Source organism: Stigmatopora nigra, unplaced genomic scaffold, assembly GCF_051989575.1.
Source record: "Stigmatopora nigra isolate UIUO_SnigA unplaced genomic scaffold, RoL_Snig_1.1 HiC_scaffold_26, whole genome shotgun sequence".
Lineage (NCBI taxonomy): Eukaryota > Metazoa > Chordata > Actinopteri > Syngnathiformes > Syngnathidae > Stigmatopora > Stigmatopora nigra.
The window spans coordinates 1,697,501-1,723,954 of record NW_027551605.1 but is presented as its reverse complement, the minus strand read 5'-3'; the positions used below and the strand labels follow the sequence as shown (position 1 = coordinate 1,723,954).

The 26,454-nt window shown below is 33.0% G+C and overlaps 1 protein-coding gene across 1 annotated transcript in view; it reads left to right on the top strand.

Moving 5' to 3' along the window:
• The window catches only part of lama4 (laminin, alpha 4), a 41,966-nt gene extending 17,863 nt beyond the window's left edge, over window positions 1–24,103 (top strand). The window contains exons 13-40 of the mRNA XM_077711560.1: window positions 1,430–1,626; window positions 3,283–3,399; window positions 5,135–5,280; window positions 5,543–5,684; window positions 5,776–5,869; window positions 5,949–6,062; window positions 7,074–7,259; window positions 7,727–7,866; window positions 10,334–10,498; window positions 11,540–11,685; window positions 11,791–11,953; window positions 12,024–12,157; window positions 12,708–12,879; window positions 13,223–13,354; window positions 13,452–13,594; window positions 15,020–15,149; window positions 15,220–15,357; window positions 15,551–15,684; window positions 16,592–16,756; window positions 18,252–18,405; window positions 18,521–18,672; window positions 18,754–18,943; window positions 19,086–19,241; window positions 20,445–20,604; window positions 22,387–22,511; window positions 23,103–23,196; window positions 23,532–23,648; window positions 23,720–24,103. Of these exons, the coding sequence (XP_077567686.1) occupies window positions 1,430–1,626; window positions 3,283–3,399; window positions 5,135–5,280; window positions 5,543–5,684; window positions 5,776–5,869; window positions 5,949–6,062; window positions 7,074–7,259; window positions 7,727–7,866; window positions 10,334–10,498; window positions 11,540–11,685; window positions 11,791–11,953; window positions 12,024–12,157; window positions 12,708–12,879; window positions 13,223–13,354; window positions 13,452–13,594; window positions 15,020–15,149; window positions 15,220–15,357; window positions 15,551–15,684; window positions 16,592–16,756; window positions 18,252–18,405; window positions 18,521–18,672; window positions 18,754–18,943; window positions 19,086–19,241; window positions 20,445–20,604; window positions 22,387–22,511; window positions 23,103–23,196; window positions 23,532–23,648; window positions 23,720–23,865 (4,052 nt within the window). The 3' untranslated portion in view covers window positions 23,866–24,103. The remainder of the gene's footprint in view (window positions 1–1,429; window positions 1,627–3,282; window positions 3,400–5,134; window positions 5,281–5,542; window positions 5,685–5,775; window positions 5,870–5,948; window positions 6,063–7,073; window positions 7,260–7,726; window positions 7,867–10,333; window positions 10,499–11,539; window positions 11,686–11,790; window positions 11,954–12,023; window positions 12,158–12,707; window positions 12,880–13,222; window positions 13,355–13,451; window positions 13,595–15,019; window positions 15,150–15,219; window positions 15,358–15,550; window positions 15,685–16,591; window positions 16,757–18,251; window positions 18,406–18,520; window positions 18,673–18,753; window positions 18,944–19,085; window positions 19,242–20,444; window positions 20,605–22,386; window positions 22,512–23,102; window positions 23,197–23,531; window positions 23,649–23,719) is intronic.
• Window positions 24,104–26,454: the final 2,351 nt, after the last annotated feature.

The window sequence follows — 26,454 nt, the reverse complement described above, 5'->3', positions numbered from 1 at the left end:
ACGCCAAAGAGGTCTGAGGGGGCTTGAGTACTATTTCGGGCCATGGAGGCAACAGTGAAAGAGACCCGGAGTCCAGAGACAGGGAGTGGGTCAATCAACTGAGTCAGTTCTTTGACAGATTAAGTTCTGCCCCAAAACCCCCTGAGGTCCCAGATCAGAAGCAACTCTCAACCCCTCTTTCTCCTCCTCCTCTTCCTCCCCCTCTTCCACTGGTCTCTACATACTGTCGATCCGGTGATAAAACAGCTTAAGATCGAGGCAAGGAAGGCTACCGGTCCAGACGGCTTCAGCTCCAGACTACTGAGTGTGCGGATCAGCTAGGATAAGTGATTCTGCATATTTTCAACCTCAGCTTCAGTCTGCAGAAGATCCCCACCTTGTGGAAAACTTCCCGTGTGGTCCCAGTTCCAAAGACTGCAAATCAAAAAAATCTACTGTTGATTCATGATAGAGAAAGTTTAATATCTAAGTACTGTTTAATATCTAAGTACGGTTTAATATCTAAGTACGGTTTAATATCTAAGTACTGTTTAATATCTGGTTTAATATCTAAGTACTGTTTAATATCTAAGTACTGTTTAATATCTAAGTACTGTTTAATATCTTAGTACTGTTGAAACCAGCTCTCAAAATTCTATTCACAAGAGTTTACTATCTAAATATCTACTGTTGATTCACGAGAGAGAGAGTTTAATATCTAAATATCTACTGTTAATTCCTGAGAGAGAGTTTAATATCTAAATATGTACTGTTGATTCACGGGAGAGTTTGATATTTTACTGCTTCAATAAAAACACCATCTGTAGATTACTTTGTCTGCTTTTTAATAAGTACATTTTACGTATTGCCTTTTGTTTTAATGTCAAAGTTCCAGGATAAAAGTATACTTAGACTTTTATTTGTTTGATAAAAATGACCATCTAAAGTAGTAATAGTAGATATTTAGATATTAAACTCTTGCAAATATAATTGTGAGAGCTGGTTTCAACAGTACTTAGATATTAAACTCTCTCTCATGAATCAACAGTAGATATATAGATATTAAACTCTTGTGAATATAATTTTAAGAGAGCTGCTTTCAACAGCACTTAGATATTAAACAGTACTTATTAACCTCTCTCTCATGAATCAACAGTAGATATTTAGATATTAAACTCTTGTTGAGAGCTGTTTTCAACAGAACTTTCTCTCTATCACCATTTGACTGGCAACCAAAAGACCGGGGACCAACGTGGTCTAATAAGCAGAGGGCATTGATTAGTCAGCCTGTGCTGAATTAAAAAGTTGTATTATGAATTATTCGCAGATTTATGCTATCTGCTTTTATCTCTTTCTCAACAGAATAGGGAGGATCCATTTTTTATACAGTAACGAATATTAGAATATCTACATTTATTTACTGAATTCTACATGATGGCTGTATTTACAGTGCTAAGGCGTATTCGTCAGTTGGAAAAGAAGTCAGTTATTACAAATGGCAATCTCTCCACAATTAAGATGGCTTTGTCACGCTTCACAACCAAGCTGTCCGAGGCGGAGTCTTTCCTCCAGAATGCAACCAACACAGTTTATGAGACGAAGGAAATGAACAGAGGCAATGCCCTCCTCAAATTCCAGCAGAATGAGGTAATTTCCCATGACCCCCAGGGTTGCTTCAATGTTTTCTGTCTTGTATTCTCTTTATTGTTTTCGGATTATTTTGCTTTGCATTTAATATACTTTAATATACCACCATAGACTACGTGCAACAATTCTTTTAAGCTATTTTTTGGTGGAAAATCCCCTAAAGCTCACTAAACTATGAACTGTTTTTAAAAGCTGCTGTAATTTCAATTTGATGATTGCCTTCTAAATACATGAAACCTGTTTGAAGATAAGTTCTGAAAAGATGTACACAATCTGAGAACCTGTGTTCTAGATTTCTCAGTTTTAGGCAGAAACTATTTTGGTCTGACGTCGGGTGAAAGCCAGACTAGAGCCTACACTGGTTGCTAGTCAGCCGTAGGACACACAGTGAGACAAACAACCATTCACACTCACAGTTATAATGCTACCAATGGGAATTGACCCCGTGCCTGCCAGCACAGCAGTCAGGCGAATGAACCACTACACCATGAGGAGATAAAAGCCTTATAAATAAGGCAACACATGCTGTATCTATATTAGCCTGCTATCAAAATTTCTAAGTTGGTGACAAATACATCATGAGCATTCGGGATTAAATTAATTTTCCCTGCAGTGCATTCTGTAACTGCTCTGTTATACGAAGCTGCCTCAAGTTTAACTTCATTGGGTTTAAATCCAGCTCTATCCAATTGTGTGGAGTTTACATGTTCTCCCCACCTGTGTGGGTTTTCTCTGGGTACTCCAGTCCCCTCCCACATCCCAAAGGCATGCATGGTAGGCTGATTGGACAATCAAAATTGCCCCTAGGTGTGGGTGTGCAGTGTTGTCCGTCTCCTTGTTCCCCACCTCTGGCCCGGAGTCAACTGGGATAGGCTCCAGCATCCCCGCGACCCTAATGAGGATGAAGTGGTTCAGAAAATGGATGAATGAATATTCTCCCAGTGCAGGTATACAATTTTGTCTCAGGTATCCTTAGACAGCTCTTTGGTCTTGGCCATAGTGGAGTTTGGAGTGTGAGAGACTGAGGTTGTTGGCAGGTGTTTTATATACCGATAATGAGTTAAAACAAATGCTATTATTATAGGTAAGAGGCTATTAGACCTCTTTGACGGCCAGAAATCTTGCTTTTTTGTAGGTGACCAAATACTTTTTTTCCACTTTAATTTTGAAAAAAAAAACTTTAAAAATCAAACAATGTGATATTCATTTTTTTCCCCCACATTCCGTCTCTCATGATTGAGATTTACCCGTGTTGACAATTACAGGCCTCGCTAATCTTTTCAAGTAGGACAACTTGCCCAATTGATGGTAGGCGAAATACTTATTTCTCCCACTGTACCTGGGGGCAATTTAGTGTGTTCACCCAGCCCACCGTGAATGTTTTTGAGATGTGAGAAGAAACCGAAGTACCAACAGAAAACCAACGCAAGCAAAGATAGAACATGTAAACTCAACGCTGGATCAACCGAAACTTGGAATAAAGAAATTAAAAAAGTAAAACAATAATTGTAATAAATAAACAAACAGAGTGACAAATTCAATACATTGATGCACCAACGTGCCTTACATATGAATGTAAACCCATTCAATGAGCTTCATAGCCCTTAAATTCTGGGAAAAAACATTATTTTCTGTTTGTTTGTACTTTTCATTCAGGAAACACAGCAGAGGTTGGCAGCAGAGGTTACAGCTATTTACAACAGTATGGAAAAAGCCAAACATATACTCTTGGAATCAGAAAATAACGTAGCTCAAATGGACATGTTGGTCCAGGTAAGATAACTTCATTTTTTTTGTTCATAAAAAGGTTTATGGTTTCAGCTTCAGAAACATGAGTTAATTCTGCTACATTGGGAGGACGTGGACACACCTGTTAATGCAAATCTATACATACAGTGTTCTCTCGGTTATAGCGGTTAAGGGGGACCGGGACCACCCGCGATAAGTGAATTTCCGCGAAGTGGGGATTCCCCTTCAAAGATTCTTAATTTGAATTTAATTCAATTTTTATTTTTTTTTATTTTATATCTTTTAATTATTTTTTTATTTTTATTATTTTTTTACCCCCCTGTATACAGTACACCATATAGAATACGGGTAGAGAGAGTGAAATTCATGTTATAACAAAAAACTGTAAAATATGTTGTTTCAATGTATTATTTGTATTTCTTTTCCAAAAAAAAATCCGCAAAGCTGAGTCCGCGGTATCTGAACCGCGAAGTAGCGAGGGAACATTGTATTACTATTTCTGAGAATGTACGTGTGCGTTAGTGTGTTTGTCCGTTAACATCGGACAAAATGGAGAACTCACGACGAGGAGAAATGGGAAGCGTTCATCAATTGCATCGCAGACGTGCCCAAGAGACGGTTTCACTAACCTCTTTGTGTGGTACCTAAATTAGGACCTAAGAAAACCAATGTCAATATTTAGAAATTACACGTCCGCTCACATTTGATGCAGGCATCTTTTCAGCATTTGGCTTACTCTCTCTAAATTTGATTGGGGCTGACTTCCTCCTCCAGGTTTCCTTCACTTGGTTTCCTTCACTGTAGTTACAATTCCAGGTTTTTCTGCTTTTAGTTCTTTCAAAAATTTGAAGATGTTTTAATAATTTCTGCAAAATGTCCTTTTGGAGGGATAATGGTTGCACAGGGTTTGCTTTTATTAGCTTCAATTAATAACAGAAATGTGTATGCGGACCTCACAAACGTTATGTTTTCAATTTATTTAAAATGTATCAGGGCAGGGCAAAGGTACAAGGTAAGCAGCGCAGGCAGGTCAAGGAACGTGGCTTGGAGGTCGATATCTGAGAGGTGCGTAGAGGGATCCAAAACGAAGGTACAGGGTGTGCGGTCGTGGCCGTGGCCGTCCTAGGGCAAAACAAGAGGTCAACGATCAGACAAGAGAAAGCAAGGAGGTAACATGAGAAGCTACTTTACAGTGAACCTGTGAAGAAGATACAACGATGTAGTCAAGCTCTGGGTTGCTTAACTATTCCTTGGTGTCTGATTAACCACACCTGCCATTGCTTAGCCCATCAGGTGCTGGACCTGTGAGAGGAGCAACCACTCACCAGTCTGGCCCTGGGCCTGACACCCTCTTGGGATTGTCCAGTGTAGCTTTGCCTAGCTTCATTCAGTCATTCTCACTGAAGGAACTCTGGAAGTACCACACAATAGTTGAAAATAGATGCCAAAAGGTACTAGAGAGGCAGAAGTAAATAAGAAATGACATCATAAACAATAAAAATTCAATTAATACAATGCAACAATTTTAGCTTCAGGCAACTGGTACAAAAAGATTTCCTACTTTTCCTCCATCTTTTCCTACTCTCCATTTTTTTGCTAATTGCACAACCTCTGAGTTGTACACGTTCCCAGGGGCGATCATATTTGGGAGGTTACCCCTAAGTATAGAAACATGAAATTATAGTTGGTTCGGATAGCATAGTAGCAACGCGTGCTCTTGCTTTTATGCTGGTCATTTTTTATTTGATTTTCCTAACAGAATGCAACGCAATACCATGCTGCAATTGATGGTGCCAGCCAAAAGCTGATAGAGAAGATGGAACAGCTCTCATCTGCTGATTCAGACTTGATTCAAAGGGCAGATGAGCATGCTCAAGAGCTAGAGAAAGAGGCTACCAAACTGGAGTAAGAAAAGAGTCTGGATAAAGCATTATAACACGTAATCACACAATCACTGGAAATATTAGTACAACAGCAATTTTGAGGTTGAAAGCATGTCATGGCTGGAGGTATGCACAGAGTTGCTCTGGGCATCCAAATTGGGGGCAATTCTAGCAATGTGCAAAATAAGAGTCATTTTGAAAGTCTCCTTTCCCCATATTATCATATAGGGGTGCCCCCTGGACGAATTAATAACACTAACAATATATTATCTTATTTTCTGCAGGAATCTGCGAGAGAGCAATACTAATGGCATTGTGCAGAAGGCCATAAGTGCAGCCAATGTCTACACTAATATTGTGAAGTACATCAACAATGCCAATATCACCTCGCATACTACCATGAACTTATCCCACACAGCAGATGAAGTAAATTCACACAGAAAAAAACAGCAAATATATTTAGTATCCTCGTTGTCATTAAGTTACCATGTCCTTATGTCTTCCATACTTCATTCAGTGTGTCACGAGGATCAACATGCAGCTTAATGACCTAATGGTAAAATGTGACAATGTTTTTAAGGAATCTGTTTCATTGCATTCAGAACAAATAGGTAGGCAACACTCAAACATTGGTCATCTCCCCATTGATGTAAGACAGTTATCCCAATATTTCCATCATTCTGATTGCAGAGGTAGAAGCTGCAGTGCTAGACAAGCTGAAATACGTTGAAGAAACGAAAGAGACCTTGGATAAAAACACTGTAAAACTTGAAGAAATTGTCAAGAATATGGAAACTGATACAGGTAGAATACATTTCAGCTTCCAATTTCAGAACAACCTTGACCGGACATTTTATCGATGGACACTTGGTCGACACACGGTGCTGACTGAGCAGTAAAACAATGATTTAGGGAAGCAATAATTCGGTCTATTTCCTATGTAATGCTGATTAATGATTGTTGTTTAATGTCGGCTTTTCTCCAATGAACGTAGTTTCCTATTCAAACAACAATAAATGAACAAACCAATAGTGATAAACACATGGCCTTCATGTTGTAGTAGAACCTCTGGTCAGTTTGTGTTCTGCTGTCCATTGAAGAATCGGTTTGTATTGAATAGACACAATTCCAAAGAAAAGCTTAGACAAGTGTGAGGTTAACTCATATTCTACCATTGACGACAATAGGCTTCCAGTCCATTTTCATTGGGCGATTGGAAGTTAAAGAGCCTATTCATTCACTGCGCTTGTCAACAGTACATTTCAACCAGAGTTTCGTCCAGGTGGATTGGTCGTCTGGCAACTGCATTTGAACTGCACTTGAGTTTGGGTTAGATTTATTGGATAAATGGACTATAAAAATTAATGAACATATACATGTAAATATGTAAAATTATTGCCACAAGTTAATTCCCTATGTGAAATTAATTGCCCACCCCTGCTTTAACATTAAACCTCTTTTTAAAGTACATTCTTAGAACACAAAAATTTAAGAGTGAGCGGATCCGGCGACTAATTGTCCGTTCGACGAAATCTCCGGCGGCGAATCTGACGACGAATGGCCCGTCGAACAAACGTCTTGGTACCCAGAACAACAGTGTATTGCACTGAGATTCACATCTTAATTGTCAGGCTATTATTTTGAGATTGGCGGGGTGTTTGCCGAACTTGATTACACAAACAAGCACAACATTTATGGTCACGACCTGATCATGGATTCTTTTACCCTCAAACTCCTTTCATTTTCTTGACATATATTTTTTATTATTTTAACCAGAAAAAGAAATAACCTTACCACATCTCTTCATCTTCCTAGCACGAACTAACCAGCGACTGGAATATACACTCAAGGTGGCTGAGGGAACTCTTAACCGTTCCGCACTAGTGCTTGAGACCATCACACCTCTGAGTTCCAAAGTAGAGGAATGGTCGAATAACATGAAAAACAACAAATATTCCACAGCTGCCTATGAAAAAGCTGTTGTTTCTGCAAAAGAATCAGGTATGTTATTATGTGGATTATGCGTATTGAAAAAAAAAAAAAATCTTTAAACTGCCTCTCAGGTTTTCAATGTACTCACCGTGAAATGTTGCTTGTTTGTGATTCTTGCTGTATGGAGTTTGCATGTTCTTGCCCGCATGGATTTTCCCAAGGTAGTCCGGTTTCTTCACACATCCCAAAAACATGCAAAGTAGGCTAGTTGAACTCTCTAAATCGACCCTAGGTGTGAGTGTGAGCATGAATGGTTGTTAGTCTCCTTGTGCCCTGCAATTGGCTTGTAACAAATTTGGGATGTCCCTCGTCTACTACCTATAGTTGGCTGGGATAGGCTCCAGCACCAGTGTGACCTGTGTGTGGATAAGCGGTACACTAAATGAATGTATGAAATGCAAATTCTCAGGTAAAACCTCCTTGATATTAATGTGAGTTACTTCTTACATGCTTTGTTTTTTTCCAATACTTTCCAGTGGATAACCTTCATTTTCTTGTTCCTGAACTTCTGGAAAAGCTCAAGGTTGTTGAGCAGAAAAAGCCAGTCAATAACATAACTACGAATGTCATGAGAATTAGAGAACTCATAGCTCAGGCTAGAAGTGTGGCAAAGAAGGTGAGATATAAAATGTATCAATATCAGTCTTTAGCTCCATCTCAAACATCACATTTTCAAACGGTTCTTACAGAATATTTGAGTGTGATAATAATAACACCCTTAACTATATTTGTAATATATATATATATATATATATATATATATATATATATATATATATATATATATATATATATATATATATATATATATATATATATATATATATATATATATATATATATATATATATATATATATATATATATATATATATATATATATATATATATATATATATATATATATATATATATATATATATATATATATATATATATATATATATATATATATACATACATATATATATATATATATATATATATATATATATATATATATATATATATATATATATATATATATATATATATATATATATACATATATATATATATATATATATATATATATATATATATATATATATATATATATATATATATATATATATATTACAAATATAGTATATATATATATATATATATATATATATTACAAATATAGTATATATATATATATATATATATATATATATATATATATTACAAATATAGTATATATATATATATATATATATATATATATATATATATTACAAATATAGTATATATATATATATATATATATATATATATATATATATATATATATATATATATATATATATATATATATATATATATATATATATATATATATATATATATACATGTAATTTTCCTGCACATAAGAACAATATAGTTAATAGTAGATCAGCTCTCAACTTGACGTCGAGGTTTTGGCATCTGTCGTCATATATATATATATATATATATATATATATATATATATATATATATATATATATATATATATATATATATATATATATATATATATATATATATATATATATATATATATATATATATATATATATATATATATATATATATATATATATATATATATATATATATATATATATATATATATATATATATATATATATATATATATATATATATATATATATATATATATATATATATATATATATATATATATATATATATATATATATATATATATATATATATATATACATATACATATACATATATATACATATACATATATATATATATATATATATATATATATATATATATATATATATATATATATATATATATATATATATATATATATATATATATATATATATATATATATATATATATATATATATATATATATATATATATATATATATATATATATATATATATATATATATATATATATATATATATATATATATATATATTACAAATATAGTATATATATATATATATATATATATATATATATATATATATATATATATATATATATATATATATATATATATATATATATATATATATATATATATATATATATATATATATATATATATATATATATATATATATATATATATATATATATATATACATGTAATTTTCCTGCACATAAGAACAATATAGTTAATAGTAGATCAGCTCTCAACTTGACGTCGAGGTTTTGGCATCTGTCGTCATATATATATATATATATATATATATATATATATATATATATATATATATATATATATATATATATATATATATATATATATATATATATATATATATATATATATATATATATATATATATATATATATATATATATATATATATATATATATATATATATATATATATATATATATATATATATATATATATATATATATATATATATATATATATATATATATATATTACAAATATAGTATATATATATATATATATATATATATATATATATATATATATATATATATATATATATATATATATATATATATATATACATGTAATTTTCCTGCACATAAGAACAATATAGTTAATAGTAGATCAGCTCTCAACTTGACGTCGAGGTTTTGGCATCTGTCGTCATTCTTTTCCTTCTTTTCAGTTGTACACATTGATCGGTGGATCTCCAGAGTACATATTTGTTTTGTTTCTGATGTTATCATGATTTATTTTAGATTTCAAACTTTTTTATTGCTTTAGTGAAAGTCAAAATCATTAATCCAGACAATTTGTGGAAGTAGCAGTCTTCATTTAAGTTGCCTTCAAATTACTGAGCTATGACAACATACACTAAAACAAGGTACTGATCTTGTAATTGGCTGATTGGTGGACTGCAGGTCATCCATTGTAAACACAGAATCAAAACAATAACAACTAGCAAAATGAATATGGGAAAATCTTGTCTTAACTGTTGAGGATCATATGAGAGTATTTCCCCCCAAAATGTTGAAATATCGAGGTAATTTATTGACTAATTGAAATGCAATTATTCCATATAACCTCTTTAAGTTAAAAAAAAAATTCTGACCTAGGCTCAAGTTTCAATGAAGTTCAATGGTCAATCTTCAGTCGAGATTCATGCTGATACCAGCCTGGAAAACCTAAAGGCAGTGACGTCTATCAGCTTGTTTATGAAAGTTGACCCAGACAAGGATCCAATAGAGGATCGTTTCATTTTATATCTCGGAGACAGGAATGTAAGTATGTTTAACTTTTCTTTTTATTTTATTTTATGCTTTTTAACTCAGTGCTCTATAGACGTCACTCACGTGAGTCATCACACTGATGTGATAGTAGGACTCAAAGGGTTAACTCTTCCACTTGGGGCCAGATTTATTCTTTGACTCACGTCTCGTCATTTTACGCCACATAAAAGTATTTGTAGAAGTTGTAGTAGTCTCAATATAAGTAGCCTTAAAATTCCTGAGCTACATGCACTAAACGAACGTACTGATTTTGTAATTGGCTGATTGGTGGACTGCGGGACATCCACTGTGAACAGAATAAAAAAATAACAACTACGATGTGCTGAGTAGTGAAAAAAATGGGAAAAGGTTGTCTTAGCCTTTGAGAACCATGTGAGAGTATTTCCCCAAAAATGTTTAAATCTGAAGGGAATTTAATGAATAATTGAAGTGGGATCCTTACATACACCAATACATGCCCATAAGGTTAATTTTTCTTTGTAGAGGGGTGTCAACTAGGAAAGCTTCACAGCATTCTAGACTCTTCTCTAGATGAAAGCATTCGAACGTGATTCTAGTAATCCATAACTACAGAGCTGTTGTACCACTCAAGGGACATCAACCATGTAAATAGGCAAATAGGCCTCATGATACTAGAAAAGAGCTCCTTTATAGGAAATCTTGTAATTACAGTGTTCCTTCGCTTATCGCGGTTAATGGGGACCGGGACCACCACGCGTTAAGTGCATTTCCGCGAAGTTGGGATTCCCCTTCCAAAATGTTTAAATTGAATTTAATTGCATTTTTTTACCCCCCTGTATACAGTACACCATATAGAATACGGGTAGAGAGAGGGAAATTCATGTTATAACAAAAAAAACTGTAAAATATGTTGTTTCAATGTAATATTTGTATTTTTTATTTTTTTTCCAAAAAAAATCCACGAAGCTCTGCGTCCACGTTAACTGAAGCGCAAAGTAGCGGGGGAACACTGTATTCTCAATGTTCAGAACATGAATATAATATAGTAATTGTTGCTTACTGATGCCCTAGGGTAAGAAAGACTACATGGGACTTGCCATCAAGAATGACAACCTTGTGTACATGTATAATCTTGGTGGGGAATATGTTGAAATCCCACTGAGTTCAAAACCTGTTAGCCAATGGCCTGCTGTTTTCAACTACATTAAAGTAGAGAGGTACAATCATAACAGTTTTGGATTTGCCAAACAAATTGAATTCAGATAAAACAGTAGTAGGGCTAATTTACGTAAGCATCTTTCATGCTACAATATTTCTTTCAGGTTGGGCAGGCACGGAAAAGTGTATCTAATCATCCCCAGTCAGAAATCTACAGACGAACAAAAGTTCATTCAGAAAGGTGAAGCTCCAGGAACCGAGTCACTTTTTGACATTGACCCAAAAGACATGGTGTTCTTTGTTGGGGGTGTCCCACCGGATGCCAAGGTAAAGATCATTATTTGTAATGATCAAAAAATTACTCTGCATTGAAAATTGTCAATTTTGTCAATTTCAGCTCCCACCACCTTTGACTCTTGCTCCATTTGTGGGCTGCATCGAGTTGGCCTCACTAAACTATGAGGTGATCAGTCTATATAATTTCAAAAAAACACACAAGATGGATGTGGTTGAATCAACACCATGTTCCAGGTATATTCCATTGAAAATTATTAACTTTTGGAGTTTGGCATTGAGAGCAACATTATGAACATATTCTGTTAATCCATTGTTAATAAAATGGTGTATATATATATATATATATATATATATATATATATATATATATATATATATATATATATATATATATATATATATATATATATATATATATATATATATATATATATATATATATATATATATATATATATATATATATATATATATATATATATATATATATATATATATATATATATATATATATATATATATATATATATATATATATATATATATATACATATATATATATATATATATATATATATATATATATATATATATATCATACAATATGAAATATGCAGTCAATTTAGCATGAGTCCCGTTGATGTTCTTAAGCTAACCAACAGAAGGATAAACATGAGGATTTATGGTTTCATGATTATTCATTCTTTTGTCAAAACTATACAGTGGATTCTGGGTCCTGAATATGTAGCATTCTAAGCATATATCTATTTTCTTGTATTTGCAGGTACAAACTGGCATTCTCCCAGAGTCGAATTGCAAGTTATTTGTTTGATGGAAAGGGCTATGCACTGATCAGTAATATAGAACGGAGAGGAAAATATGGTTACGTCACAAGATTTGATATTTCAGCCCGAACAGTTGCGAACAATGGGGTGCTATTCATCATGGTCAACGCTGTAAGTTAAACTATGATTACTACGGGGCGCAAAGACTCTTCTGCTGAGGCAAATAGTTAAGAGGGGTCGGTGCGGGGGGTGGGGTCAATTGTTCTTGTTAACAGGTTTTTTTCTTCAGTACTGTTAATGTTTGCGATCTTTCAATGCAATCTAAGATGTATATTTGTCTGGCTTGATTTTGTGAAAAATAAGCTTGGTCTTTGCGTTTTGTGCACTCAAACTGTATTATCTTGTTTTTTCTGGGTAATTATTACCTGATTGCTCAATCAAATCTAAATTACAGGCAAGATAAAATAACAACTAATAACTAATAATCACTTACATTTTTTTTCACTTTTTTCAGGAAAAATTCTTTCTCTTAGAAATTAAAAATGGATATTTGCGCCTAATGTATGACTTTGGCTTCAGTGATGGCCCGAAGGTTTTGGAGGATAACTCACCAAAGTTAAAAATAAATGATGCAAGATATCACGAGGTATGTTTATTTTTTTTTTTTTTTTAGTTTGATAAAATTACCCAAATGTAATGCTTTTACTCATAATAATGTCACCTGTTTTTTTTCCATGGCAAAGATATCAGTAATCTATCATCAGTCAAAGAAGATTATCCTTCTGGTGGATAAGAGCCATGTCAAATCTATGGAGAATCCGAAGACCACTCTTCCATTCTCAGACATCTACATAGGAGGGGCCCCCTCACATATACTCCAATCGAGGTCTGAGCATCCTCGCTGAAAAATATAATAACTGCTTTTGAAACCTGTAAATTTACATTGCTGAATATTCATTCATTCTTTCATTTTCTGAACCGCTTATTCTCATATGGGTCATGTCCCCCATGATATACAGTGTTCCCTCGGTTATCGCTGTTAATGGGGACCGGGACCCCCCGCAATAGCTGCGTTTCCGCGAAGTAGGCGTGCCCCTTCAAAAATGCTTAAAGAAACGTGTAACACGTGCACAAAAGCACCACCAAGCAAAAACATCATAGTAGTCCGGATGGAGGATCTTCTGCAGTTTTTTTTGCACGTAAGAAACATTGTTATTGGGAGTTGTGAACATTGTTTTTTTTGGGCGGTGAAGATGCGCCTAGAACAGTCATGACGTCATCAATGCGATTCCTGAACTCTCACCATGTTATTGACCATTTCTTTGGCCTTTTTTTGATGCAGTTAATAATTCTTATTGAATATTTTCTTTCCACCTCTTGTAAAATGATGTCATTTATAATTTTAATTTAATATCTTTATATTTTTTATTAATTTTTTTCCTGAAAAAAATCCGCGAAGCACTGAGTCCGCGATAGCTGAAGCGCGAAGTAGCGAGGGAACACTGTATACAAATATATATGTATATAAGTATATATATTATATATATATATATATATATATATATATATAAGTATATATATTATATATATATATATATATATATATATATATATATATATATATATATATATATATATAAGTATATATATTATATATATATATATATATATATATATATATATATATATATATATATATATATATATATATATATATATATATATATATATAAGTATATATATTATATATATATATATATATATATATATATATATATATATATATATATATATATATATATATATATATATATATATATATATATATATATATATATATATATATATATATATATATATATATATATATATATATATATATATATATATATATATATATATATATATATATATATATATATATATATAATATCGCATTTAGGGTGAATATGGTGAAAATCAATATTTATTTATTATTTTTTAAAATCTTTTTGTAACATAAATATTCAGCATAATACTGAATAATAAAATGCCCTCAGTGAGAATGGCAGCATCACTGCTAAATGGTCACTACATGGGTGAAAAGTAGCCTTTAATTTGCTTTTGGACTGTAATAGAGAAGATAATCTTACATGAAGAACAGTTAACATATGTTAATTGTATATTATTGTAGTTGTGCCTTTTTTAGCAGGTTATAAATGTAAGACAGATGATTTACGCGTGCTTTGAAAATTGATTAGTTAACCAAGAAACCACAAGATTGAGGTTGACTACAAAATACAATTAATTGTAATAATTTGTCTGTCACCAGGTCCGAACTTTCAGCCGTCGTTGGCCTCAAAGGTTGTGTCAAAGGCTTCTTGTTCCAAAAGAAAGACTTCAACCTCTTGGAAGAGCCTGGCACAATTGGCATCAGTAGTGGCTGCCCCGAGGAGTCTTTTGTAAGTGTCCCAAATAGAGTTCATACAGTAATACACTCCGTGGTATAAAAATTCTTCACTTCTTTTATAGGCATCTCATGAAGCCCATTTCATTGGTGAAAGCTACTTGCGGTCCTCAGCAAAGATTTCACCATTTGGAAATTTTGAAGGAGGCCTTAACTTTAAAACTTACGACTCCAATGGACTCCTATTCTACCATACTGAAGGGGTATTATCACACTTCTGAAAAAGATTGTGGAAACACATTCAAATTGAATGCCAAAGAAATTTAATCAGCATAGTTTAAAAAGTTTTGAGTTTTTTTTTTTTTTACCAATTACGATGATAAATGTCTTCTCAAAAAATCTTTAAAAATGTAACCATCACAATTTGTGTATCTACCTGAATTTTCATTACTGCAGAATGATGAATTGAGCATCTCCCTTGAGAACGGCGCAGTGGTGATGAACATACTTGGAACAAGAGTTAAAACACATAAGAAACATTATGATGATGGAAGGACACACTTTCTATTGGCCTCAGTGAATAATCAGAAGTAAGGATTTGATTTAATTGTGATGAAACGCTAAGTTGTGATGCATATTTTGCAACCATCAGTTATATTACTTTCATGCTCTCTTTAAAAAAAAAAAAAAAACAACGTTTTGATCTAATATTGTACCTTCACACAATGTAGAGCTCAATGACCTACAGTCACCTGTCCATTGATAAACACTGCCAGGATATATATATATATATATATATATATATATATATATATATATATATATATATATATATATATATATATATATATATATATATATATATATATATATATATATATATATATATATATATATATATATATATATATATATATATATATATATATATATATATATATATATATATATATATATATATATATATATATATATATATATATATATATATATGTGTATATATATATATATATATATATATATATACACATATATATATATATATATATATATATATATATATATATATATATATATATATATATATATATATATATATATATATATATATATATATATATATATATACATATATATATATATACATATATATTTATATATATATATATATATATATATATATATATATATATATATATATATATATACATATATATATATATATATATATATATATATATATATATATATATATATATATATATATATATATATATATATATATATATATATATATATATATATATATATATATATATATATATATATATATATATATATATATATATATATATATATTTTCAAAGTCTTTCTACAATGTTTTACTTGTCATACTTATACATATGTAAGTATTCAGTACCATGTATTATTCATAACCATTATTTAGTGTCATTATTTAGGTATTATTCATATACTGTGATCTTCCTTTTACCCAAGGTATTTATTAGTTGTGGATGATAAAGACAAGCAGGAGAAGAAACGCCCACAGTCAGCCACAAGACCCTCTTCTGTTTCTTCAGGGACAAATTTCTACTTTGGGGGATCACCAAGCAGCAGCCTAAAAAATTTTACTGGCTGCATTACCTATGCTTATATTAACAGGTAAATTGCTTGTGAAAATGAAAATTTATAATGGTGATAAAAGCAGTTTGTTACAGACTTTGCACACAGATAATGTGGAATCTCTGCTGCAGCTGTTGTCTATTTTTCAATTATTTTTGTAAAGAGAGAAATCACATTGAGTTTAGTAATTTAGTTTCTCATCTCACTTATTCTCATTTTCTGAACCGCTTTATCCTCATTGGGGTCATGGGGGGTGCTGGAGCCTATCCCAGCTGACTCCAGGCAGAAGGCGGGGGACACCCTGAAACGGTTGCCAGCCAATTGCAGGGCACAAGGAGACGGACAACTATGCACACTCATATTCACACCAAGTGACAATTTAGAGTGTCCAATCAGCCTACCATTCATGTCTTTGGAATGTGGGAGGAAACCGGAGTACTCAGAGGAAACTCACGCAAAACATGCAAACTCCACACAGGTGGACATGACCTGGATTTGAACCCAGGACCCCAGAGCTGTGAGGCCGACGTGTTTACGACTCGCAGCCCCGGGCCAATAATTTAGATTAGTAACATTTATTGGTATTTGATAGTTGACAAATATGATACTTACATGGACAGAGATAACTCTTACTATCAAAAGTATACTTTTTGCAAGAAAGGGCAATTCAATCACATGGGGCCATTAGAGAAACAGGAACAGTTGAAAAAGGCCAAGCCGAAATGCCTGCCTGAGTTAAGGGTAATGTTGATGTTCTTCTTGTAGGGTTCTAGAGCCTTGAGAAAACAGTGTTCTAAGTCATGTTACCTATGCCCATCCAAAAAATGATGGAGGAGCTGAAAAACTGTTTTTTTTCCTTTCACTCAGCAGTTTAACACTGAATCACTCTTGGCCTGTTCACGTGTTTTCAGCACTTATGTTTAAACCTGTAGCATGTACATAAAAACAAATGAAACCATTTCACACAGGTATTGTATGTTGGAAAGGAAACAGGATAAATAGGAATCGTTCAGGAGTCCATTTAACAAAGCAGATTCAATAGATACTCAGACTGAATTCTGTAACAAAAGATATGCAGGGTTTTCAGGTAGCCAAATGTTGATTAATTCCTATCTATGTTTTTTATTTATATGGATATACTTAGAAGCCACCTGATGGTTTATTGTTTCATTCGTTCGACTGGCGACCAGTTTATGTTTGAGTCCGCCATTCGCACAAAGTCAACTAGGATAGCCTCCAGCACCCTGTGACCAGGAGTAGCATAACCGATGTTGAACATGAAAATGAAAATTTTATTAATACAATTCATCCATTATGGCATCCAATGATGTCAATCACCGTACCATTGTGTAGAGCTAAATATGGAGCTATAAGAATGACACAGGGAAATATTTTAATAAGTAATTAGTGCTTGTAGATAACAGCTATCAGAAAGTTTGCACATTGGGATGATATATACATATGAGTTGCTTGAAATACTGCAATTATTGCTGGGTTTAATTGTACAAATTTCACCTTTAACCTATTTATGTAGACAAGACCGAGACATTGAGCCTGAGGACTTTCAACGTTACACAGAGAATATCCAGACTTTCCTGGAGGACTGTCCACTGAAAAGCCCTCCTGCTGCTTTTTCATTAAGACTCAGGGATGACAAACATTTAGCTAAACAAAAGCGATCGCAAAAGGTAAAATAGATAGTGTAATAGATTTAAAGTTTTTATTTGACAACAATTTGATGTGCTTCTTTCGATGTTATATTGTATTGCGAATTTAAAATTAATTATTATTATTCTGCTACAGGTTAAAAGAGAAACTGAATCTGACAATGTAATGACTGTTGCTCCATGCCATGCCTCCTCAAGTGACCAAGCAATAGAGCATTCCTATCAATATGGCAGCTTTGTAAACAGTAGGCAACACTTTAAAGGACTCCCGGAATCATTTTCCCAAAAGTAAGTGTCATGATAAATTATTTACAATGCCAAGAATTTTGAAAGCCTTCTTTGAGTAGTTTGACATTGTTTATTTTCCAGGTCCAACATTTCCCTCTCACTAAAGACCAAGATGTCATTTGGCCTAATTTTTTATGTATCTGACATCCAAGAGAAAAACTTCATGACTCTTTTCTTGGCCAAAGGTCGGCTTATTTACACTTTTGACATAGGTGATCAGCGAGTCGAAATCTCGAGCAAGGAGAACTGCAATGATGGAACGTGGCATAATGTTAGTTCATCATGTTATACCTGTCATTTCTAAAGCTTCTATTACATACACTCTTTTTGACGACTGTAAGGAAAATAACCAAAAAAAGGAGACCAAATAACACCACTGATAGCTTCAAAGAACTTGTGCTTTCTGTGCAAAGGTCACTTTGACACGTGATGGACATCTGGGAAAATTGATCATCGATGGTCTCACAATGCAAGGAGAAAGTGTAAATGGAAAAGATGCGCCATGGCATGTCAGCAGTCCCTTGTATTTTGGAGGCGTACCACCACAGCGTGGACAAAAAAATGTTCAGGTTTGATTTTTAAATCTACATACCATTTATCCTTAGTAGAAATGAAGGTGCTGTCATGTTTTGTAATATAAAAATACCAAATTTCTGGGATTATACAAACATGTCAACAAAATATGATGACTTTGCAAATGCGGCAAGAATGATTTTAAGACACCTCACTGCTAACACATACTGCCAGGAAATCGAACCAATTGCTGGCATTGATCGTACATGAACAAAATTGCTTGTATCAGGTGGTTTGGTCACAATAGTCACAGGAGATCTCAAGGGATGCGTTGAATCCTTTGACAGGTCCACGCGACCAAACTTTGGGCAAAGTCTGATTAATCAGTGACACGTCTCCATGGCAACGACCAAACTTTGGGCGAAGTCCGGTTAATCAGTGTCAAGTCTCCATGACAACGATGTTTCTATACTTACAAAAACGGATACAATATGAACAAGCAATTGCCATGCGACGTTTTCATTTTATATTAATGTTATCTTACAAGTGCTACCTCCACTCAAGAATGCTTCTACAAAATATTCAGGTTATGAAAAGATATCATTTGTTCCAATATTAAAAAAAAAAAACCTGGGTCGCCGCGGCCTGCGAATTCCAACAAATACCACTCAGAGCTGCCAACAAGGAACGTGGCACCCTACGTTTTTCATCCAGCCGGAGATATTTGACTGCCCCTCACCTCCGACTACCCCCCGGATGAACTAATCCGCGTTCCAGTGGCAGCTCTAGCGCTGTCTGAGGGTAATCCTCAGGCGCTCGTAGTGACTCAACAACAACAACAGACAACAGAGCTAGCCCAAATTGGGCTAGCACCAATTTTCAGAGTTTGTGGATGACCATCTGGCCAAAAGTCTCTTTTCAGGGCACTTTTTAAAATCTTTTTCAGGGACCATGGCTGATCAGCTCCAAAACATGGAATGAATCATGTTGGATGTAAAATATGCTCTTATTTATGAAAAATACAAGTTACGAAATCACTTCTGGAAACAATTTTATAAGTGGAGGCACCACTGTAAGACTATTATTGTGTTAGAATTTTTTTTTTTTTATTTAATAATATCATATGTCAATTTTAGATTGAAAAAAGTGTTTCAATTATTCATCTTGCTTTATTTACCTTTGCAAATGGACCTGGTGATTGTTTGTATCAACTATAAATATTTATGTGTATAATTTTTATATTTTCTAATTGTTTTTAGAGAAACTCATTGAACAGCTTTTCTGGCTGTTTGAAGAATATTCAGCTTGATGGACATTTGTTTTCTTCTGTGGATGAAACATTCGGGGTGACTCCATGTTTTGAAGGACTGACTGAGGAAGGAATATTTTTTGCAGAGGAGGGAGGATATATACTTTTGGGTAAAGCCTTCCTTACTTTATATTAAAACGTAACATGCCATAAGTTTCCCTACCACTGTGCTGTGCCTCAAGGGATAGTCCAGTGTGCCACGGGAAATTATCTGCCAAGTCAAGAATTGTAATATTCACAGAAAAAAGTTGTAATATTTGTTTTTGATTAAAAATTAAAGGTTACAAATTACAAACATTATGAGAGTAAGGTTATGTCTAATTTTTACCATACATGAACCTGAAAAAAATGGTTAATGGGGTTCAACATAAGGTGTGTGTAAGCAGAAGAATGAGTTTGGCATAAAATAGAGAGAATAAAAATTCGATATTAAAGTCTTTGTACTAACCCCTTTTAGCTTACTTGAATGTGTTCTGGGTTGATAGATTCATCAATAATTACCCTTCTTTGTAATTATCAATAACTGCAGGCAGACATCTTATTCAATTATTGACATTTAATTAAATAGATTGGATCACAGATAAGAACCTTAAGGGAAGATACATCTTCAAAAGTATCCTCCCGAACCGTATTTCGCGTACGGCTTTAAGGCATTTGGATAAAAACAATCACGCCTTCATTTGACCTAACAATCATATAACAATTACATAAAGAAGCCCGAAGTGTCACGAGTGTTATGGAATTGGCAGATATCCCGAGTCCTTGCTGCCTCCCGATCAACAGCCCTCAGAGCCCGATACTGGGTGAGATGTAGCATAAACAATCCTTGGATAAGAAGTCCACGTGAGAGTGGACCAGGCGGCTGTCTATGACCTCGAGCCGAACAATAGAAAGAATGATTTAATGATTTAACAAAGAAATGAATTACTACACATATATGTATAATAGCAATACAGAATAAACCCAACAGGGTCCACAAACTTTCAAATGGGAATACAATTAGATTTATATAATAAATAAATGTGAAAGTATGATAAAGAACCCCTGATGAGTCATCTTTTTAGCAAGCTGGTGGGGTTTGTGTGTCCCAATGATCCTAAGAGCTATGTTGTCTGAGGCCTTGGGCCCCTGGTAGGGTCACCCAGGGTAAACTGGTTCAAGATGAACTCCTCATAAATGGAGTATAGGTAGACAGGGTCCAGTCCTATAAATTCCTGGGGGTCCATGTCACAGATTGGCTCTCCGGGTCTACACCAAACACCTCAGCAGTAATGAAGAAGGCCCAGAAACTACTCTATTTCCTCATGATACTCAGGAGGAACAAACATATCAAGGTGTTTTCCAATCTATTGTAAATGTTCTAAAAACATTGCAAAAATCTAAAACTTCTTGACTTGGTTGATATTGGGTTCAGTTCATCCAACTTTAATAATTTGATTTTTTTTTAAATGGCATTATGTGAGGTAAATGTATACTGTTTCTTTTTGTGAGGATGAAAATAGTCTGCTTGCCAACGGTGATGTTTTCAGTTGATTATTTTATTTATTTCATATTAAACAGCAACTTTTGATTTGAAGGAAAATTCATAACGATAAAGATTACAATCAAACCTTCTTCAGGTTTTATTCTTTACTTTTCATAGTGTAAAGAGAGAATTGTGTTTATCTTTATTGCACAAAACAACAAAAATACTATATATATTATATATTCTCTTTTCTTATAAATTAACAGTTTCTTTCATATTTGAATAGGGAGGAAAGTAATTTATTTACTTACTATTTCCAGAACTTTGAAGTTTCAAATTTGAAACAAAATAGTTGTGATAATTATTGATATTGACTCAAGAAGACTACAATTGCATAAACCAAATTTTCTTTCCTTCCCAATTTCAGACATACTTAACTTGGGACATCAGTTTGAACTAAAAATGGAGGTGCGGCCCCGTGTTACATCAGCGGTTCTTGTGCATGTGCCCTTAGCAGATGGCCATTTCTCAATTTACATTCATGAAGATTCAGTAAGTACGCACAGATCACATCACTGCCTTATTTTCGCCCATATATATATATATATATATATATATATATATATATATATATATATATATATATATATATATATATATATATATATATATATATATATATATATATATATATATATATATATATATATATATATATATATATATATATATATATATATATATATATATATATATATATATATATATATATATATATATATATATATATATATATATATATATATATATATATATATATATATATATATATATATATATATATATATATATATATATATATATATATATATATATATGTATATGTATATGTATATGTATATGTATATATATATATATATATATATATATATATATATATATATATATATATATATATATATATATATATATATATATATATATATATATATATATATATATATATATATATATATATATATATATATATATATATATATATATATATATGATAAAAATGTTTGCCACTACCTTACACCTAATTTATTATCATTGCTCAAAACAATATTCGTGTTGTTGAAATGAAAATAACGGCTTTTCCAGGTATTGGTTATTTTGACTGATGGGGCACACGTGTTACTGGCAAAAGTTACTCTAGAACAGGATGTCTGCTCTGGCCATTGGCATAGAATTTCAGGTCAGTACATAATTTATTGTTGTCAAATGTGAACACTGTATGTAAGTAATAAACAGGAGTACTGAATGTTGTATGTAGCTAATAAACCAATAAAACACAATTGACAAATTGGATTCAATTTGTAAGAAAGCATTTTTATTTTTCAATGTTTTTTATTTAAAAAAATATTTTCAGGGAAGTTACAAAATTACAACTAATAAAGGTGCAATTATTTTGGTGACAATCAAATGATTTTTCTCATGTAGTTATATAATGCATATCATTTTTTATCAAAATATATCATTCATTTTATTCTAATTTTCTGACATTTATGTCGTTATGCTATGCTGTCATAGTGATGAGACGTGTGGACATTCTCAAGTTACAAGTGGACCATAAGGTCCACAGTGTGGATGGCTTGCTGAATCGTTATCCGACAATCACCAGAAAAATGTTCATTGGTGGTGTGCCAGGTCAGTAAGACGCAAGCAATACTACTAATTTATTTTGCGATACATGTATTTCCAAATATTCTTCCCCTTAGATCTCTCTCTTGGTGATTACCATATAACCAAGGAGCCCTATGTGGGTTGTATGAGGAAGATGATGTTTAACAACATATACTTGAACATCAGTGAAGCGGCTCTAGCCCATGGATCAGTGAGCATAGGATCCTGTCCAGCTGAGTAGTAACAAAAGTAAACATGACAGCAAATCCCAATGCTTAAAAATACAAATATCAAATCAAATCCCTCTTTGTATCCTCTATGTCTTTTTGCTACAACAAAATCTCAATGCCAATAACCAAACTAAAACATGAAAAATATAAATTGGTTACGTTTTGTAAAGCATACTAATAATATGTCTCTAATCCAGTGTATGTTAACATTTCCCATATAATAAAAACAGCTTTGTTTTGGCAAAACAATTGTGTTAATGTCTTATTTGATTAAACACAAACTTTTCTTAAAGCTAATACCTTCCATTTTTTTTTATTCAGTATTGGTTCATGTTTGCTTAAATGTGACCTTTTAGAAACTTTTATGTATGAAGAAGATCCGGCGGACCGTCATGTGTTTTGAGAACTAAACATTCTAATGTAACCCGGGTCCTTGACTATCAACTTCTCACACCCCTTCCCTTGAGAAGATCCGGTGGACCTTCATTTGTTTTGAGAGCTAAAACTTTTATTGACTTCTCACTCCTATTTTCACACACCTCCTATAAGAGCTGAGAAGTCCGTTATAAGTCTGATGTCTAAACTAATACAGAGCAAAAGAGATGCGTCTAAGGGCAGAATGAACTTTAGACGAAGGCGCGTCAGGTTCGATTCTCTCTTGCAAGAACATCACCGATGATTCTCCTGTCTCTTTTATTTGTGCGTGTGATAGGTTCATCTTTTAATTACACTTCCGATGTAATTATCAATCACTTCAGGCAGACATCTTATTCAATTATTGACATTTAATTAAATAGATTTCATCATGAATAAGGACCTTAAGGGAAGATACAGCAAAGCAACAAGACTTCCCCCTTGTCTTCAAAGTATCCTCTCGAACAGTAATTCGCGTACGGCTTTAAGGCCATAAATCAAAACAATTACAAGGTTGTTGATTAAGTCAACATGCATAAGCAAAAACAAGCTCTGTAACTATAATAACAATCAAGGTATTTTAACAATAACAGAACAGGAAACTAAAACCAACCCTCATTTAGATTAAAACAATCACGCCCTTATTTGACCTAACAATCATATAACAATTACATAAAGAAGCCCGAAGTGCGTCACGAAGTATGCACACTATACAAGTAAATGGAAGTGGCAGATATCCCGAGTCCTTGCTGTCTCCCGATCAACAGCCCTCAGAGCCTGATACTGGGTGAGATGTAGAATAAACAATCCTTGGATAAAAAGTCCACGTGAGAGTGGACCAGACGGCACTTTCCGAACAATAGGAAGAATGATTTAACAAAGAAATGAATTACTACACATATATATGTATAAAAGTAATACAGAATAAACCCAACAGTGTACATTTGGGAATGCCTATTGGTGAATCTATCAGTTTCAATAGGGAGTTCAAATGTTACTTTCAAGAGAAAATCTTAAGAAAAATCATGGCACATGATATTTCTGGGTTACTGTATAAATCGATTGCTGTATTGCTTATTCATAAAAGGGTGTTTCCTGCACGTACACAAATTAAAAAAGGAAGCCACGTAAATAGTACAACCAGGAAGTGTCCGCGGAGCGGTCTGGGGTTGTCATTCATAAGATGGCGGCGGCCTGAGGGAGCAATGGCAGGCACAAGAAAGTGAGTTTTTTCACGTTTTATGCAAGATATATTTTTTTCTTGAATTTCATTCATAGACGTCAAAATTAATTTGTCTTGCATTATAGGTGTTTCGGCCTTGTCATCTTGCAGTTTCCTGAATGTCAAATTTGTGGGCATATGAGGCCTAGCCTAGATTCAGTCATCATTTTTTTCTGAGCGACAAATATGACATATAGCAAGAAAATCAGTACATCTTTTGGACAGAATGTCCAGATGAAAACAAGGTGTTGAAAAATCCAGTTTTTCGGCATTGTCGCTCAACTTTTTTCCCCATGATGTGGCTTGTACTTGGCTTCATCAAGCTATGAACTTCCAATTCCCGCCGTAGAGGATTTAATGCAAACTTTATTTCACTCCATTGTCGAGAATAAGTTGAGCCAGATGACAAAACTCACGATTTATATGTCGATCATCGCTCCCTTACTCACCTATTGGTCACTGGATAAAAGTAAATGAAAAACGTTTTTTTGCAGGGTAACTAGGCTTCTCCTTAAAGATGGGTAATCTGGCAAGAATTCGGAGTTGAGCTGCTCCTCCTCTGCTTTAGGAGAAGCCAGATCAGGAAACTTGGGTCCTTGACAAAGATGGCTTCTGGATGCCTCTCTGTTAAGGTGTTCTGGTGGGAGAGCCTCACAATTCGGGGGTTCTGTGTAATATCCCAGGTCGGTCCTGCTGTGTAGAGTTTGCATGTTCCCACTGGACTTGCGTGGGTTTTCTCCAGGTACTCCGTTTTTTTCCCACATTCCATAAACATGCACGGCAGGCTCGTTGAACACTCTAAATTGCCCCTGAGTATGAGTGTGAGCGTGAATGTTTGTCTGTCTCCTTGTGCCCTGCGATTGGCTGGCCACCAATTCAGGGGGTCCTCTACCACGTGCCTGAAGTAAGCTGTCAACTTTACTGTAACGACTAAGACAGTCGTTGACTAAGATAAAAGTGCTCC